Source organism: Triplophysa rosa, linkage group LG1, assembly GCF_024868665.1.
Source record: "Triplophysa rosa linkage group LG1, Trosa_1v2, whole genome shotgun sequence".
Lineage (NCBI taxonomy): Eukaryota > Metazoa > Chordata > Actinopteri > Cypriniformes > Nemacheilidae > Triplophysa > Triplophysa rosa.
This window is the reverse complement of record NC_079890.1, coordinates 17813546-17832130: the sequence shown is the minus strand read 5'-3', so window position 1 is coordinate 17832130 and position 18585 is coordinate 17813546. Positions and strand designations below refer to the sequence as shown.

Genomic DNA, 18585 nt, shown 5'->3' with positions numbered 1-18585 from the left:
TAATAATAAGTAATTATTCTTACCTTCCTTCTGGACTGACTCTCAAATGATTTGTTCCGCGATTCATCTGTCTAACCACCTCCTTTCCGCTAGCCTAGTCTGGTGTGATTGGTCAGATGGTCTAGTCTGCTGTGTTTGGTCTACCGCGAATGAGGCTCACGAGCTACAGTGTTTGGGGGAGAAGAGTGAAGTTTTCGCGGGCAGTCCTAGCAAAACGTAGGCGTGGACTATATGTAGTGACGTAAATCCGCAGCGGTTCGCGAATCGGACTAGGGACGACTTGTTTGCGTGATTCAGAGTCAACTCTCTTTTATCCAAGCCAATAACTTTGTTATTCATTCACCTTCGGATTTAAAACTTGGCAGACTGCTTACATTCACACACGGCAACATTACACACTGCAAGAAATGCAATTTTCATGATCTCATGTTATGTACTCTTTAATAAGTATTAGTCGAACTGAAGGTGTTAGAATAAACCCGAAACACACGTGATCGTTGTCATGGGGTGTAGCTAGCCAATCGTGAAAAGCTGTGTTGTCATCACAGCCTGGTGCAGCCGCTCCTGATGCTGCAAACAAAGTTGGTTATCCGACCTCTGATCTCGGGGCAGATCGATCAACCCCGACCTCAGCGAGATGCATCATTTGACATCACAGACAAGATGGTGGCTAGCTCTTCTTCGCAGGCTTGTGTGAACTGTAAACAAACTTTAAATTATTTTTACAACGCGTAATATGAACATGTATGAACATGAACGTTAAAATATCCAGACACAGCCCACGTTTGAATAGCTACCATATAAAGATAACCTAGAATGCTGTTGCATTCTCTCGGCGTCTCATAGTGACGTCACGTGGTAAACATGCGAATGTGACGCGTGGTTGACTGGAACGCATTGAGGTCGGAAGTCAGATATAATATCCAAAACCCGAGTTGTCATTATGCTGTGTCGGCTGAGCTAGCCTGCTGTTCTCGAAATGCTCTCGTAGTACTTTGATGCCACACGTGAGAGTCACGTGGCGTCCGTTCAAGTCCTTTGTGGCTAGAAGGGATACAGATACGGCCGGAAGTGATGCAAAATCTCACCATAAAGACACAATAAATTGCATTAGTTAATGCCTACACCAAGCCCAACCCTAAACCTAACCTTACAATAATATAAAAAAATGTAATTAACGGTATTACGCGGTATTGAAGTGCGCATGCCCAGTGGAGGTAGCTGTATCCCTTCTAGCCATAACCGCTCAAGTCGGACTAAATTTCTAACCGGCATGCACTGCTTCAAGTCAGATTTCGATCGATCTGCACAGCGCCACGCCAAGTCGAACACACCTAATATTATCGTGGTCACATGACTGTATGAAACGATACCTTCTGGGACCTGTCATAGAGAATGTAAAAAAAATAATAGATGTTACCTTTGGCAAGGACCATCTGGTGCAATTATTTCATTTTATAAAAGGGATTTTTAGTCATTTGACCCATCTCATACTATAACTCATACCTCTAATCAACAGTTATGATTATAGGATAAAGAAAAGAGGATGCTTATGGCACATTTCCAAGTCATCACTTGTCATTTTAAATATTGCAACAAATATCGTACCATGGACATTATACTGAGGTATTGGCGTACATTGATATTATTACATCCCTAGCGAATATTAATGCAAAAAGCTGTAATAATTTAGGCAAAACATTATTTACATGTTTACTTTATCACTATTACAAGCAACATAGATTGCATGTATAGATAAAATGTCACTTACCTCTGTTAAATCACATTTAAGAAAAATGGTGCTATTTGATTTTTTTATTTATTAAAAAAAAGAAACTATGAAACAGGTGAAAAAGATCTTATATAAATACATATTTTATATTAAATATTTTTTACTATGCACATTGTAATACTGCAAATAAACTATCTGACAGCGTTGGTTGGCAATCCAACATAGCTATTTAAAAATGGACCGATAACATAATTTGATGTACTGTCCACAGCATTTACCAGTACTTTGAATAAATGTCAGATTACAAACTTAATGAAACTTTAGTTAAAGGAACAGTTCACCCAAAAATGAAAATTTTGTCTTCATTTACTCACCCTCTGTATAAATTTCTTTGTTCTGATGAACACAGCTAACTGTTTGGTTACAAGCATTCTTCTATTTATCTTCATGTATTCATCAGAACAAACGATATTAATAAAACTGAGTTGTACTTTCAAAATATTTTAGCAAAACATTGAAAAGTCTCATGACCAAACTTCACACAAAAGTTAAGTTTTACAATACTACAGAACAGCAACTGTCTGTCCTTTTGTCTCTCTCTAGTACTGTATAATGGAGGACGTGATGCTGTTCCTTTTCTCACTTTGAACGGAAACCACCCTTTATCAAGGTGACTCCACCTCCACAAATAGCCTATCCCCTGCTGCCAAAACTATTCCCAACATCTGAGGAGGTTCCAGGTAATGGAGAAAAAAGGCTGTAATTATAAGAAATTAGCAGGAGTGTGAGTGTATATCTCATTAACTGTTCTGTACTTCTGTTGACTTGATCATATTTTTAATTAAATAGATGAAGATGGAAGTCATGTGGCTGTGTGGGGGTACGCCTGTATTAATTATGTTTTTTCCCAAGTCTCTATTCACTATCTACAGAATTTGTACAGAAAATTTAGTACAGAATATTCTGATTGTGAGGTTACTGTTAGGAGCAGACAGCAAATGTGAAGGGTCAATGGGTGAACACCTACTTGAGCATTTGCCGATGTTCTTCTGCTCCCTCTCTCAGACACGTCAAGCAAAGGAAAGTTTTGTGATCTGAATGAAAAGTTTTGTGAAGTGAAAGATGGCACACGTGCACGTGACTGTACAGTATCAGCGCTGCCAACGCACACCATAGCCAGAAGGGTCAGCTGGAAATAAACTCGCACCAGAGCCAAGAAATCCTCTCCAGCACTCTTTCTCAGTGAGAGCTCAATCACAGCTCAGAAACTGCTTGCGTAAGTTTTTAGCAAACTGTTTAATTAAAAAAATGCTAATGTGTGCGGCTGTGGTGTGATAGCGCTCAGGCCATAACAGGTGAGCTGAATTGACACGGCTGGGATGCACAAACACACCGCCAGTTTCACACTTTACACCTATATTTATGTTTCCAGCACATATCTTCATAACTTTATAGCTGAGAGTAAAGAACGTTTGTAAGAATCAGCATTTTGCACGTCTCGTTTTACAACAACTTTATGGACTCGAGAAAACTAGGAATTAAATATGAGTAATCTGAATTCCTCAGCTCGCTCTCCCGATCATCACACGGTATCTTTTCGATTCTCTCATCTCACAGCAGGATCAAGGCTTCACAGTTGACACGTATTAGCATGCAGGCAGCTTGTGAGTGTCGGCGTGACGTCAGTAGAGAAGGATGAGGCAGAGAGTCTTTGGCTGATCACACCATTATTAGAACAGCAAACACACTTAAACACCATTAAGTTCAACATTACATGTGCGTTTAGTTTCCACGGTAACGACAGGGCGGTGTATATTTAGAGTTGACGGAATAAGATCGTGAAGTAGAGCTAGGAGAACATTTTGGGGGGGGGAGCACATGGAATTATCATCATAAAAACTTTTGACATGTTTTAGTCATGACATGTTTTAATCCATTTAAAGTGATTCAAGTGCGGCTGAATGCAAACCAAATTAAAGTGACGTTTTTTTTGTTTTTCTTTTCTTTCTGACAGCCCTTTAAATAAAAGATTATAAGGAACCCATAGAAGAATAGAATACCTCTCTCTTAATGTTATGTATTGTTTCTGAATTTGTTTTGGGTCTGTCAATCCTGACCAGTTGGAGGCAGCACTGACTACAGTCTATGCATTTTAAAGCCTCATCTCCTTACTTTACTGTAAAGACTGAGTAAGATCAATATTCCTGGCAACATTTACATAATACATACTGGAAATCATTTTCTGGGAAATAGTCATTAATGAACCATCAGTTGAAGGAAATGTGATGTGTACAGTACTTGTGACATATTTGGCAAAGAATCATGTGCAATTGAAGAAAAACCTTTCCATTGTCTCATATATGATTTTACTTCGTATTTAAAAGCTAATAAACTTTCCTCTGTCTCATACCGTATATGATTTAACAGCTAAAAAAACGTACCTTTGCCTCATATATGGTTTAATTTCATATTTAACAGCTAATTCCTATTCATTGCATCTAGTCCTTCTAAACAAAAAACATTAGCAACATTCTTTGCACATCTCTATTTTTTTACCATCGTAATTTGATTGGTGGAATGAAAAGGTATTTTTGTCCTACTCCAACAGAACAGTTTGACAAACTTAGCACTCAACAGCTGCTTACATTGTCATGCAGAGTGAACGGATATACTGTGAAGAGGTGTTAAAACCAGAGGCTGCGAGCTCAAAGAAAATATTGTCATCCCGTTCCACGCTACCGGTGTGGTGTTTGGGTATTTGATTCAGATCTGAGCGCAAACTCAGGGGCCGGCGTACAGTACACGAGGCGCTCGGCATTACCATGGCAGCGGAATCCCACCCAAGTCCTGCAGGTGTGTGACTCACCCCCACTAGCTCAACAAAGGGAGAGAGGCCGCCGCATAGAGATGCAATCTCTTCGTCTCCTGCTCTCTCTCCACCTCTGCATTGGCCGATTTGGCTCTAAACGTGGCCATGTATGCGCCCGACGTGTTTTTGATGTACACTATTTAAATGTGTCAAACTTTTTGCATATATTTCATCTGAGATTAAATGTCTTTCTCCCACACTTTAGAATTGTCTTGACCTCTTGTACGGCTGCTGATGAGGGAGAGTGAGCTATGACCGCACACTGGCTTGTTTTAGCTGTTAATAGAAACTTCATAGGACGCAGTCGGACTTCAGCACTATAGTCATGAATGCAAAAAAACGAGTCGGAAAGAGGTGAGAGTTGGATGAAACCCACGTGTGAAGTGATACTTCATTTGGCTATGAGCTGAAGTAACAGAGCCAGTAATGTGGTAAAGTATATTTATTGGTGTAATTGGGTGGCAGTTACTCAGCAGGTAGGCGATGAACTCAACCTTGAACACCCACAGACCATTCAGGCCGGTAGTTTCTCTTGAATTGTTTTAGGAGATTTTGTATGTGGCTTTAGGAAATTTGCTGTATATAGAGATCAGTAATCGACTCGTCATACTCTGTGGACGATAGTTTATAATTGACTACATGAACTTCATTCAGAACCTCATAAATAATTTGATCCCATACGAAATGTCTTATTTTGTGCACTTTCAAAACGATGGTGAACCCAAACATGGATAAAAGTTTCTCTGAGAGAATCTCTGATCTCAGTTGTTACAAGATAAGAGCAACGTTCTCTATCGTCTTACAGCCATTCTGAGTTTAGCCGACCGTGCTCTCGGGTTCTCCTGCACCTCTTCTTCACTCGGCTTCATCACCTTCTTCTGAGGGATGACCCAATACGCGCCCTCTAGTCCCTTCTCCTCATCTTCACTTTCTTCCTCCTTCTCACGCTCCTCTTCCACTGCCTCACGCCGAGCTTTGGCTCGCTGCCGAATGCTGAGACGCGGCGGTGCGGCCAGGTCCTCTCCACGGAGGAAGCGTTTGGTCAGCCGATCCTCCAAGGAGTGGAAGGTGAGAACACAGAGTCGCCCCTTGGGACGGAGCAGGGTCTGCGCCATATACAATCCGGCGTGCAGCTCGTTCAGCTCATCGTTCACAAATATCCGTAAGGCCTGAAAGGTTTTGGTGGCCACGTGTGAAGGTCTCTGCAGCCGGTCGCGGCGGGCAAACAGAGCGCTGGCTGGAAACGCTCCTACAATGGGAAAGAAAGATGAAAGGATCACTTTACGGTACAAGAGAGATCGTTCTTTTGCATTTTTTTTTTCCATATGTTGAATGTCAAAATGTTCCAGCCACATTCTGAAAAAATGTGATGCAAAGGATAGGTGTCAATAAGATTCCAGATGTGACTCTGAGCTTCATGTGATGTTCTTTTTGAGAAGCTCCATTTAAGTTTGTAGTTTTAGTTTATGTCTAAACATGAACTGAATAAAACCTATACTAAAGACTAATAACTTCGCAATTTACGTGTTTTTGCATTTGATCATTTTTAACACAGAAGGATAAAGACTGACAAGGCAATGTTTGAATTACTAAAATAGTAATTTTTCAATCTGTTTTTTTTTTCATGTTTACATCAAAGTTAATAAATCTCAAGGTCCAACATTCAAACTGACATCACCATAACCCCACGTTAGGTTTTCGCTTTTTTATATTAATTATTTGAAACAAAATGACTAAGCTATGGGGTTAATGGTCCTTGTGATCAAGTGATGCTGCCCTTTTCTAGCTTTATTTAAGTATATAAGAGATGAAGGGCATAAACAGGTGCTTTTTGTAGGAACAATCGAGACAGAATTTTGTTATGAAGAACAAAAAGGTGCAGTGCACTTTAAGACAAGACCAGATAAACAAACAAGACAAAGCCACTGAAAGATGCACACTGCTGGGGACACACAGGGGCTTATTTCAGATCACTGTGTGATGACACAGTGGTTTTGAAAATAAACAGGCTGCTATACAAAGCTCATGGAGAGATAGGTCCGTGCTGTATATTGTGCCGAGATGAACTGGCTCAGTCAGAGCAAGAGGAGGTGACGTTCTTCACTGAACTGACAACATGCACAGCCTAAAATTGCTGGTGAGCAGGAAAAAAGAAAATCTGCTCATGTTATACAGCAGCAGTAATACAAGAGGTTACTTAAATTTGGTTAGCTGGTAAAAAGAGTATTCAGGATTCAAAAAATATTTGGGAGTAAAATTACAGTGATGTACAATGGACGTTTGTGGAGGAAGGCATTCTGGAGGGTTCAAGTATTTTTGTTTTAAACGCTTGAATAAGTTCTTAAAACATATAAAATCTATAGCTATAAGGCTGTTTAAATTCTACTTTTAGCAGTGGAACTATTGTTCTGGGCAGATTTTTGGTTATGTGCTACCAACATGATTAGCAAACACAATTCCTGTATACGATTATATATTTATGTGATTATATCAAATGATCACTATGTTAACTCTTGCAAATCCTTGTGACTATGCTTTTGGTTTATCCCAGAGCCCCACAGACTTCTATTGTGAGTTTAGTACTTAAAACGCAATTTGTACTTGATTTTACATATTATATACCCAAGCATGCCAGATGTCATAATAAAAAAATCTGTATTTTTCTAACTTGTTAATACATAAAAAAGTAAGAAATGCTTATTTTAATAAAACTTTTCTTTTTCTTTTAATAATTAATGCTTAAAAATACTACAACCACACAAATCCGGGTGACATTTTTCTTTTTTCAGGTATTTAACTACGGAAGCCGCTAGGTGTCACCGCGCTGCAACGGAAGAAAACACATGCAAACCGAAAAAACACCAGCAAATTCAGAAAGCATCTTCATTAGTTTGGCGACACATGCCCTGCAAATTCTCGCAACACAAACAAATACAGAAACGTGCTGCAAATTCTCGCAACACAAACAAATACAAAAACGCAAATTCTCGCAACACAAACAAATACAGAAACGCGCTGCAAGTACCACAAACGACAACGGAAGTGTTTCCGGGGGACTCAGAAAACTGATGCACCATTGTTTATGCTTTTATTTATTTGACTGCTGCGGCTTTGACTATTAATATATGTGAAGCTCTACTGTAACTCTAGCAATAAGAAAATACATTTTAATTAGGTCAACCATGTCAAGATGTGTGTGGGTTTCATCTTGTGTGCTTTTTTTCACATATGTGCAGCCATATTAATTTCTGAGGCAAACCTAAAATAATAAAAAAGAATGTCTGCCTCTTACAACTTTAACATTAGTTTGTACGATAATAGCTAAATAAATGAATACTCTCACGCATATGTAACGTCTTTTAATTCCATAATAAAATAAAAATATAAACAGTGAAGGCATTCATTCATCATCTCGAATGTAGTACAATAACAATGCTACTATAAGTAAAATAACAGATTTATGTGAAACAAATCATAGAATTAAAGATCATTTAAAATAGTAAAATCACTATATGTAAACTCGTCCACTGCTTTTCTGACTCGTGAAGCAGCGCAGTTGGGTGGTTTTCCCTCTCCACTTCTATCGAAGTGATGTAAATGTTCCCTTATTCCCTAACAGTTACGCCGTTCATAGTGCCCTTTGAACTGAACATGTTTTTTCACTTCGGATTGTAATCTCACAGAAATGACACGCGTCCCAACCATGGTGCATCAGTTTTCGAGTCCCCCGGAAACACTTCCATTGTCGTTTGTGGTACTTGCAGCGCATTTCTGTATTTGTTTGTATCCCGCTTATTACACGGCTGCTTTCTACATGAGAAAAAAACTGGACATAAAATGTGAATTTGAAATATTTTATTAGCTCATTTTTACCGAATGCAGACCTTCCGCGAGGAAAAGTCTTAAATAAAAACTAACTTTAAAAAGTTTTAAACTAAGAAACGACATTCAAGCGTCACGAACAGGCAAACTGGTTTAATCATTTGTAAATATAATGTCATATATGTTATTAAAATACATATTTATAATTAATTTTTGTATAATATAAAACTGCCCCTCTCAAAATGATTTGCAGCATCCGGGTTACATGGTGTTATTAGTTTTGAGCAGTTGTTATTTGAAAAAAACAACCCTTGGAATGTCGCGACTGGCCAATCAGAATCAAGCATTTAAATGAGCCGTATAATAAGTAACTAGAACCTAAAGATGCTATGTGAAACGTTGAAACAGAAAATAGTGGTTTTCATCTTGCCACTTTCTTTGTAAAGAAAACACATTTTTACTCAAATTAATCAAAATGGATTTATAGAGTTCTGGTACCAAACTCTTCAAATGTTTATTGTTTTATAGTTGCCTATAGTCCTTGTTCATATTAAAGCACAGGTCTGCTGCCTTTGAGTTCCTATCATGAATGTTTATTCATGCATCTGAACTGCATAATCACATATGTTTTAACACATCTGTGATGTGTTGATGAAAATACAGCAATGCCTCAATTCATATTGTGTTGTCTTGTGAACCCTGAGAGTTTGCTGTTGTGCAGGAAATACATTTAACAATATTTTATAGTATTAATAGTATAGTATTAATTAGAGATGCACTGATATACCGACCAATAATTGGTATCGGATTGATAAAAGCAATTTTTCTGGTAGTTTAAAAACAGCCAATGATCAGGCCGATATATCCTGTCAATCAAAAAAGGACAAGAAAATGCAATGAATTTGTGCACTGCATATAGAACATGTTAAGAAACATCACCGGTTTGATGTTCAATACTAATAGTCATTGGAGTAAGGTCCATATAAATTAATAACATTCAGTTAATCTTCTGAATCAGTATCGGCAGATATCACTTATAATAATCAACTACTTGTATAGGGATCGGTGGAGAAATTTAGTATCAGTGCATCTCTAGTATTAACAGAATTGTTGCTATTATAATTCATTTATAATTTATAAAAAATAAATAATAATTTATTTTTAATTTATAAATGTATTTAAGTATGTACAGATAAAACTACAAAAGTTGTATCTTTAACAACAAAGCCAGTTGATAGAAAATCACAGTATCAGTGGAGCAGCTCTCTAAATGACAGCTTTAATTCTTTAACCTTTGTGTTAGCCTGTTTAAAAATCATTTGACTGAAATTGACAATACATGCTAGCTGTCAAGAACTAAGCTTTTTTCTTTTTGTGTGTTAACCGCTGCTGTTATTGCTGAAGATGAATGAGTGCAGGAGATGGAGAGACATATATTTAAAGAAAGAGAGGTGTTGCATCTCACAAGTCTTGCACTTCTGGACTTGGAGAAGTGAGACACTAGCCAATAAGACCACATGCCTCTACCCAACAATCCCAACCAAGATTTGAGGAACAGCAAAATATGAAAGAGAGAAGAGAAGAAACAAGAAGAGAATAAAGATAATAGATGTTAGGGAAATCTGAAAAATATACACATAAAAACATCCTGTGGAACATAAGCCAATAATGCACAAACAAATAAAATCAAGTTTGAGTTTAGCAGACTGTAAACAATAATAATACAATTTTGTTTATGTACGACAGCAATACAGAAAATGAAAATATCCTCATTTTGGAAAAAGCGTTAAATAATCAAATTTTGTCCAACAAGCCTAACAGATACTGTGTCAATAAAAACACCAATGAGTTTTTCTATTACCTCAAGGGTGCTCTCATCACATTCAGGCAGCAATCTCTATCGATTCTCTGGCCTTGAATCCTGACAGGCGTGACAGTGGGGACAGCCTCTGTCTAATTACCTATAAATTTACAATGAACTCCCTGTGATAAAAACAATGTTAACATACAAGCCTAATGGGCTGTATATTGTACCATTCAATGGTTTCTGTCAATTGTCATTTAAAAAAAAAATCAGTCAGACCATTTTTTCTGCCAACCTTTATGCAAAGAAAAAAACCCCACTTGCTTTAAACCACAAAAAAATGTTTTACACATTGTCAGTCATACAACACATATATTTGTTGAGTGTATGTAAATGAATGTAATTGCTTGTCAACCTTTTATGAGGGGAAGGATTAGAGGGTAACACCCAGCTGCTCATGGATTTGATAATGGCAGTATGTCTTTGTTTGGATGTAAGTGATTACTGCATGACACCCATCTGTAATGAAGGGAGAGATTGCTCTTCAAGGAGTCTAGCACATTTCAGTTAGAATAGAGGGATAATTCTTTGTCTGGCCGTGAACTGAATTACGGATTTCCTTTTGCAATCCCTCTCTATTAATAAAAGCTCAGGAATGAAGCACTGTAGGCAGAGTTATAATTTTAAAATATTCTAGTCCAAATATAATTTGACCCTCTGATTCGGCAAATCCAGAAGTGAGATCTTTAAAAGTATTTTTTACAGAGAAATAACGGCAATCTTGTATTATAAGTACCAAACACTTCCTGATAAATACACATTTGTTGTCTTACAATTTTGAGTAAGAAATTGAAAATCGCTATAGCAATTTCATGGTGTATTTTTTCTATGGTATCATTGCAAATCATCTTCTGCTTATGTGCCATTTCCATGTGAGCTGGATGCCTGTTAAGATTTTTTTTGTTTTTTCAATAATACTATGTATTGTATTGTATTCTTCTTATCTGTATGCATTATATACTGTACATGTACTGTAATCATTTTCCATTTTTATGATTACTTTTTATGTAAAGCTGCTTTAACAATGCAACCATGTAAAAAGGACTATATAAATAAACCTGAATTGCACTGAATCCATTATTCTTATTTATAATAGTTAAATGTATTCATTTACAACCCTGTATTTCAACACTGATTTTTTTAAACGCTATGTCTGAAAAGCAAAACAAGTCTATGAATTGTTAAAAACAGTGACTATACTGCTTCACATGTAATACTTGGCCATGGATGTCCTGAATTCTTCACCCTTGAGCTCTATTTTAGCACAAGAGAACACACAAAGTCTTGCCCTGTGTGGTCATGATCCTTTTAACAATTCCAAATGTAATCCGCTGGGATCAAATTCTACTAAAGGTTGATTAAGATAGCTAAATACTTTATTAAATTTGCACGCCCCATGTTTGAAAATGACGCAGGATGGAGCTGTGACTCAGTACATGGTTTATTCCTTTAATTTATTCCTCATTTGTCATGAAACACTGTTATGGTTGAAGGGTGAATATCTTTTGCAAAAAGACTCTATCCTGTATGCGCTATGACAACAAGATGATGACTCATCTTCAACAAATTTGTCTCACGGACACTTACATATTTCTCCTTGTTCACCTCTGGGAAAGAGAAGAGCAATACAAGAAAGAGAGAGAGGGAGAGAGAGAGAGAGAGAGAGAGAGAAAATTAAAGCCTTCCATCTTCTTGTTTACCCTGAAATTTGTACAACATTTCCCAATCTATGCCGACAACATCAGGCGTCCACTAAAAAAGCTTATAGGGCTCTAGATTATTATACAGAGCCAATTTATGCTGTTTTCTTTAGAAAGGGCTATTACAAAATCCTCCAATTCATGGGTTAGGCTGGGAGTATCTATGCTAAGTCTGAAAGAACGATACTTCATTATTATCCAGTAAATCCCCTTTATAAAAGCAAGAAGCCGCGTAGGGACACTGAACATCATGACTGTTATTTGAGGTTTAAAGGGCAGTGCTTTTATTGGCTGATGGGAAACAGAAAAAAGTCTGTTGACTGTTCACAAAGATGACTCGAGGCTGCCGAGAAATTAATAAAATGAACCTTACGCTAAGGTTCATGATCTGGGCTACTAAATACTAAGGTTGCAGGTTCAAACTTGACCATGGCAGAATTGGGCCGCTTTCATATGATAACGTTTAGTGTTCTATAGGGCTAAAGCATCAAACAATGTACCTGAAAAGGTATATGGGATTATCTTTGTGTGAGACGCCCTTTGATTTTCGGTAGATGTGAAATCTCATCTGGAAGTCCAGAACTGATTACAATTTTCATGAAACAACAATATTTCATTTCTTCAAAATGTATACAATAGTTTACAAAAAAGAGCAAAATCTCCTGGTTAAACATGTTACAAAGGCCTTATTATAAAGCTCAAGCCTCACCTAAAAATGGCTTATAAACAGAAAAAATCAACTATCTAAAGATTTATTCATCTTAGTTTAATTAAAGTACACAGTAAAGCATGAAACTCTGAGACTACTAGTGAAAAGATCTCTACTTTGTAATACAATTTTATATACAGACATATACACATAATATAAACTACTGTTCAGAGGTTTAGGGTCATTTACTCACATGCAGAGGTGGGTAGTAACGCGCTACATTTACTTCGTTACATTTACTTAAGTAACATTTTGGAAAATATGTACTTTTTAAGTCAAATTAAAAGTGTGTACTTTTACTCTTACTTGAGTAAATTTCTAATAGAAAATCTGTACTTTTACTTCGTTACATAACTTACATTGCGCGACGTTCCTTCGTTCCTTCATTTTAAAATATGCTTTTTAAAACGCGTTGTTTATTTCAAGGTTGTCGTCTCTTTTTACGGGCATTCCCGAGTGATCGATTCTTTTGAGTCGATTCTTTTGAAAGCATTAATTGAACAATGGGCAAAACCATTTGAATAGGCTAATGAATCAGTTCAAATGATTGTTCAGTTCGCAGCACGATCTGAATCATCTGAAGCAGCATTACTCACTCCTCGTAGCGCGAAACTTAAGAACACGCAGAACACAAAGAGTGTTGGATGAAGTGGATATTAATCTATATCTATACAATCAAAACGGCAAATGTGTCATATTGTTTGCCAGCGATGATAAATGCCCGCCATATGCGCGCACCCGCGCGACCTGTTCGTCAGACACCGCAACATGCGCGTTACCTGTCAGACACAGAGACGTGGGCTTGCAGAAATATACATTTGAAGAACAGAAGGAAGAAAACTTGTTGATGGGCATGTGGTTCACTGTTTACTGTTTGTTTACAAGTAAGAGCGTTTCACAACACACACGTGACACAACACGAGAAAACATGAGCTTTGTTCAAAAATGTGTATTTCATTTAAGAGAGCACTGCAGATGTTCTACATCATCTTAGGAAATGCTCTGAGTTTAGTTCATGCTTTAGTTTGACATGGTCTATTATTCTAAATAAGTTGTGTAAACTACATTGACATCAGGACTAGATGAAATTTACAGAAATGCTTGTCTCTTCTGTGTTTGTCTATTCTTTAGTCTCTCTAGTATATTGCAAAGATATCTGCTTATGATAATTAAAAATATTGATTAAAATGTAATATTAAAATATTGGCGTTAATATTAATTTTATGTAGTAGGCCTATATAATCAGATACAAAGTAAAGTAACTAGCTACTTGAGTAGTTTTTTCATTGCATACTTTTTTACTTTTACTCAAGTAAATTTTAAAATAGTGACTTTTACTTTTACTTGAGTAACAATTTCTCTAGTTACTTGTACTTCTACTTAAGTAAAGATTTTGGCTACTCTACCCACCCTCTGCTCACATGTTCAGTCTAGTCACCATTAATGCCCAGAATAAGCAGTAATGTTAGCTTGGCATTATATCAGCCAGCTTCTTGAGATCTATGCCATGCTCCTATTGGCTGCTTTTATTTAATTTTTCAGTCAAACTCATCTTCTTCAAAAACATTAAATAAAATAAAATATATAATTCGAAATTGTTTTTGTTTACAAAAATGATTTCAGACATTTAAGCATACGCCTTAAGATCAAAAGATTGGCAAGGTCATGAGAAACCTTTAACTCGAGTGACCCTAAACTTCTGAAAGGCAGTATACATTGTTTTTTGAATATCCCCTTGAATCGGCATTGAATTGCAAACGTTATCTGTGGTTTCAGACATTTCTATAACAAAGGAACTATTTTGCCATTTCACCCGTTTGTGGAAAATAGTTCTGTTTTTACAGCATCACGGACTAGTCAGTCCCCCTGTGAAAAGCTACCTACAGTATCACCAACACGTTGAGACCCATCGTGACTTTGTTCCTCATAGTTTCATCATGTTGGCTGAATGTCAGAAATGTGTCGCTGCATGGAATTCTGGAGCTGAATGAAACACTAAATCCCAAGTTACACAAAGAGGACAATTGACAGCTTTGGATGAAAAGCTTCCGCTAAATACTAATTGAATAGCTAGATGCTAAGCTCTACCAGGCTGCATTCCCTCCACTCCTTAAAGACGACATTTATAATCTGCATCCTGAATGCGAAAAAGAAAGAGATTCTCACACACATCGCCACACAGATATTAAGCAGAAATCAAAGTTTTGTTTTGTTTTAAACAATCAGTAAACAAACCAATTAATCATCCAAACAAAGCTAGGTCCCGACTCAAGTCATTTCAGTAAGAGTCACTCAGTGTTTAAACAGAAAAAATGTGTCAACTGTAGTACAACACTGCCAGATAAAGTTAGAGTGCTACGGTGGAGAGAGAACTCTAACTAATAGGAGTAAGGACTCTAAGGACTGCCTTAATTGTAAAACTGTGATGTGGGCCTGAAGAAACTCGGACGAAGAAAAACAAAGATAAATTTTAATCAGAGCTCCAACAAGTCTGCAATTCAACCAGTAATCAATAACGTGCTGATTAGTGTCTCTTACAGTGATATTAAAGCTTGACCGGCAGCTTAAACAACTGTTTAACCATGCTGTCAAAACCTGTGAATTTCACTCTGATTCCAAATGAATGTGAATGTTGATGCTAGATTGATAGGTTGACAGTCATGTGGCCGGCTGGGGTCAGTGAGGTTGCGAGTGTCTGGCCTTAAGCCAGTTTTGTGCTGATGCTCATTATGACTCAAACTGGTCTGATATGTAGAAAGCTGATCTGTGCATTGGGACCCAGGCACGCTTTCCTTGGGGAATCTGGATAATCTTCTGTCACGCCAGCTGGGTTCATACTGATGAGCACATTAGACCGGCGTGACCTCGGCTTTTCTCTAATGTGTTTCATTAAACAGTACTAGCTAAGGACGTTGGTCGGGGATTCCCTGTTTTGTTATGGCTCAAGAAGAACCCCGATCAGGTCTTCAGATGTATAGCTGAAAGACAAGAAGTGACGTCAAACAAAGCACACATCTGCATGAAGAGTGCCATGGCCATTGCAAAAAGAGAGAAAGTAACGACCAGCGCAACTAACAGCAGAGATCTGTCTCCTGAAAAAATTGAGAAAATAAACGTGGGGGCAGGCACAGTGATCGGTCCGCCCCTAAACGTAAGGAAACAAAGAGTTCATAAGAGAGTGAAGTCCCCTGATAGCCATTGTTATAGCGTCTAAACCCCTTCCATTCCCTCATCAACACTTCCAATAAATACACAAATATACAAATCCGCACATATCATCCCTCCCTCCCGCTCCATCAATCGCTTCCCCTGGCAACGGTGAGGCCGGCAGCCCACCGCTGACCCCCGGGGACCCTCGAGAGTCAGAACCTTCCAGATTGATTGGAATAAACATTGTTGTTGACTCGCTCTGCTCTTCAAAGAAGATCAAACAACTGCCCTTAGTCACACCTGTTCTCCCTGCATGACGCATGTGCTCGCCTCGTGCTACCGTCATCTGAACTGACTCTCGATCTGTTTCTCTCTCTCTCTCTCCATCGCATCGGCGGCGTTAGGCTATGGAAACAGCAACGGCAAAAATAAAGCAGCCGATAAATATAATATCAAAAACCGTCGAGCTGCTGCAATGTGGTGCATGTGTGATGCGTGTGTTTGGAGAAGCGTGTTGGTGGGGGTGCAGAGAAGGGCACAGAAAGGGAGGGAGCCGTTGATGGCAGGGAGTGTGAGAAAACAATCAAAGCATACGGGGGGCGGGGAGGAGAAGATGGGAGTGTGAGTCTAAATACGAATTAAGGGGAGAAAAAACGCACGGCACCCCACCTGCAGCTTTTGGCTATCTTTCGCCCTCTCGGTTCTCTTCGTTTCGTTTTTTTATACTGTCTTGTCTAATGCGAAGGATGAGCTGCTGATGGAAACTCAGACAGATGAGAGGGGGAAGGAGGATGGCAGAGATTTCAGATCAGAAACAGCGTCGATCTTTCCTTCTGTTTTTCCAGGACAAATAGGTCCCGTAGGGAGACTTTGCATTAATATCTCTCTCTCTTTCTTTCTGTTTTGTCTTCCTCTGGTGAGGGAGATGGTGTAGGGAATTAATGAGGGGGGTACCTGCTACGATGCTGGCCAGTTGCAGGGTCCGGCCGATGGGGTAGACGCTGCGTGCCTGTGCGATGGCCGCCGCAATTTTCCTGGTGTGCCGTTCCTCCCCGTACGCAGCCAGCACGGACGCAAGCGCCTGTTGATCTAAGGCATTGACCACGTCAGTCGCGCAGGGCATGTCGGGGTACCTACGCACAAAGAGGAGCCCAATTAAGCAGCTTGACGTCACGAGTTCCTGGCTGACAGAAGCCAAGCCTGACAGCTCTAAGACACCAGCGAAACCCCTCCCACCTTCACACTCTGGGAGATGTGGGTTTGAGATCTATAAAAAGAGAGTGTATGTGTACATACGACAGAACTGGAGGGAAAAACGCTTAGTGACAGATATAAAAATATCACTCAATTATGCATTCATATTTTCTCGCTTTTGGAAAACATTTATGTGTGCTCTTGGAAAGAAGTGGGATCAATAAAACAAAGTTAAACACCTATAGAGACAAATCCCTGTTTGGTAAATATATTAACCTGCTATTATAAATAAAACATTTCATGTGAAATGAAATATTAATAAGCAGCAACTAATTCAGTCGGCAGGTTTTCAATAGATGCATGCAAAGTCGATTATACTGATTTATATCTTCACTAAATATCATGATACACATTTGAGTATGATTAAGTATGAGCAGTTTTTTCCCCGATATTTAAACTACATCTATTCGCATCTGAACTGCCTCATTTTAGAAGTAGAAAAATGTTATGCTGTGGTATACTTTGAACCTTACCAGCACTGATAATGCCAAACAGCTTTCAACATTGAAGTTAGAATGTACAATAACAGTTTAAAGGGATCCTTTAACCAAAAAGAAACATTTTCACATCCTTTACTCAGCCTCATGCCTTTCCAAACCTGTATGACATTCAAAAAAAAGAAGATATTTTGAACAATGTCTGTAACCAAACAACATTGGTCCCCATTGACTTCCATTTCTCAGAATATCTTCTTTTGTGTTCCACAGAAAAAAAGAGTCTCATATATTATGAATGACATGACGGTAGATAAATGATGACAGACGTTTTATTTCTGGGTAAACTATCCCTTTAAGTCATTTATGACTTTCCCATCACTTTTCACAGTATCTTCAGAGCTTCTAAGATATCCATTGAGTACTACTGAGTGACTATTAAGAGATATCTATTAAACAAGTCATTCCGACTGATAAAGAAAAATCCATAATTTCTTTTGCAATTGATGTCATTCTGGATTATCCTTGAATAATTATATTTCTAACTGTTTTTTTTTATTTATGTGGGCACAACTAAGCGCACAGCATGAGTAACTCAAACAGAGACATGCTGATTAATGCAAAGTATGTTCTGTTCTTCTTGAAGGCCAGCTAGAGTTGGCTGACTGCGTCATGCTGTCGTAAAGTTTAATTCTTGCATTGGTTTTAGTGACAGAACGAGGATAAAGTGTTTTCAGATACTGTGGGCTGGACCTGGATCAACCTGCTCTACATCTCGCCCTTTCTCTTTTTCCTTTGGGTCCCTCTCACTCCCTCTCTTTCTTCAACCATTTCATCTCGCCCCCAGAAAAGTTCACAGTCAGTTATGGTGGGTGGGATTTCCACCTCATTATCACACTGAAAACTTTGTCAAAACTTCCTAATAAGAACGTAAAGCCTCTCACTTTTCTTTAAATAAGAAAACAGATTTGTAACAGAGGAGTAGATTTAGAGTTGATAACCGTGACCAAAACACTATGCTAGGATAACAGGGCAGGAAGGTGTTATCAAA

At 38.2% G+C, this 18585-nt stretch overlaps 1 protein-coding gene across 2 annotated transcripts in view; it reads right to left on the bottom strand.

Annotated features, from left to right (window-relative positions):
* Positions 1-4996: 4996 nt before the first annotated feature.
* Positions 4997-18585, bottom strand: part of mettl15 (methyltransferase 15, mitochondrial 12S rRNA N4-cytidine) — an 83089-nt gene continuing 69500 nt past the window's right edge. For both annotated transcript variants that reach the window (XM_057331466.1, XM_057331456.1), the window contains exons 5-6: positions 16801-16979; positions 4997-5850 (exon numbers count right to left, since the gene is read on the bottom strand). In XM_057331466.1, the coding sequence (XP_057187449.1) occupies positions 5393-5850; positions 16801-16979 (637 nt within the window). In that variant the 3' untranslated portion in view covers positions 4997-5392. The remainder of the gene's footprint in view (positions 5851-16800; positions 16980-18585) is intronic.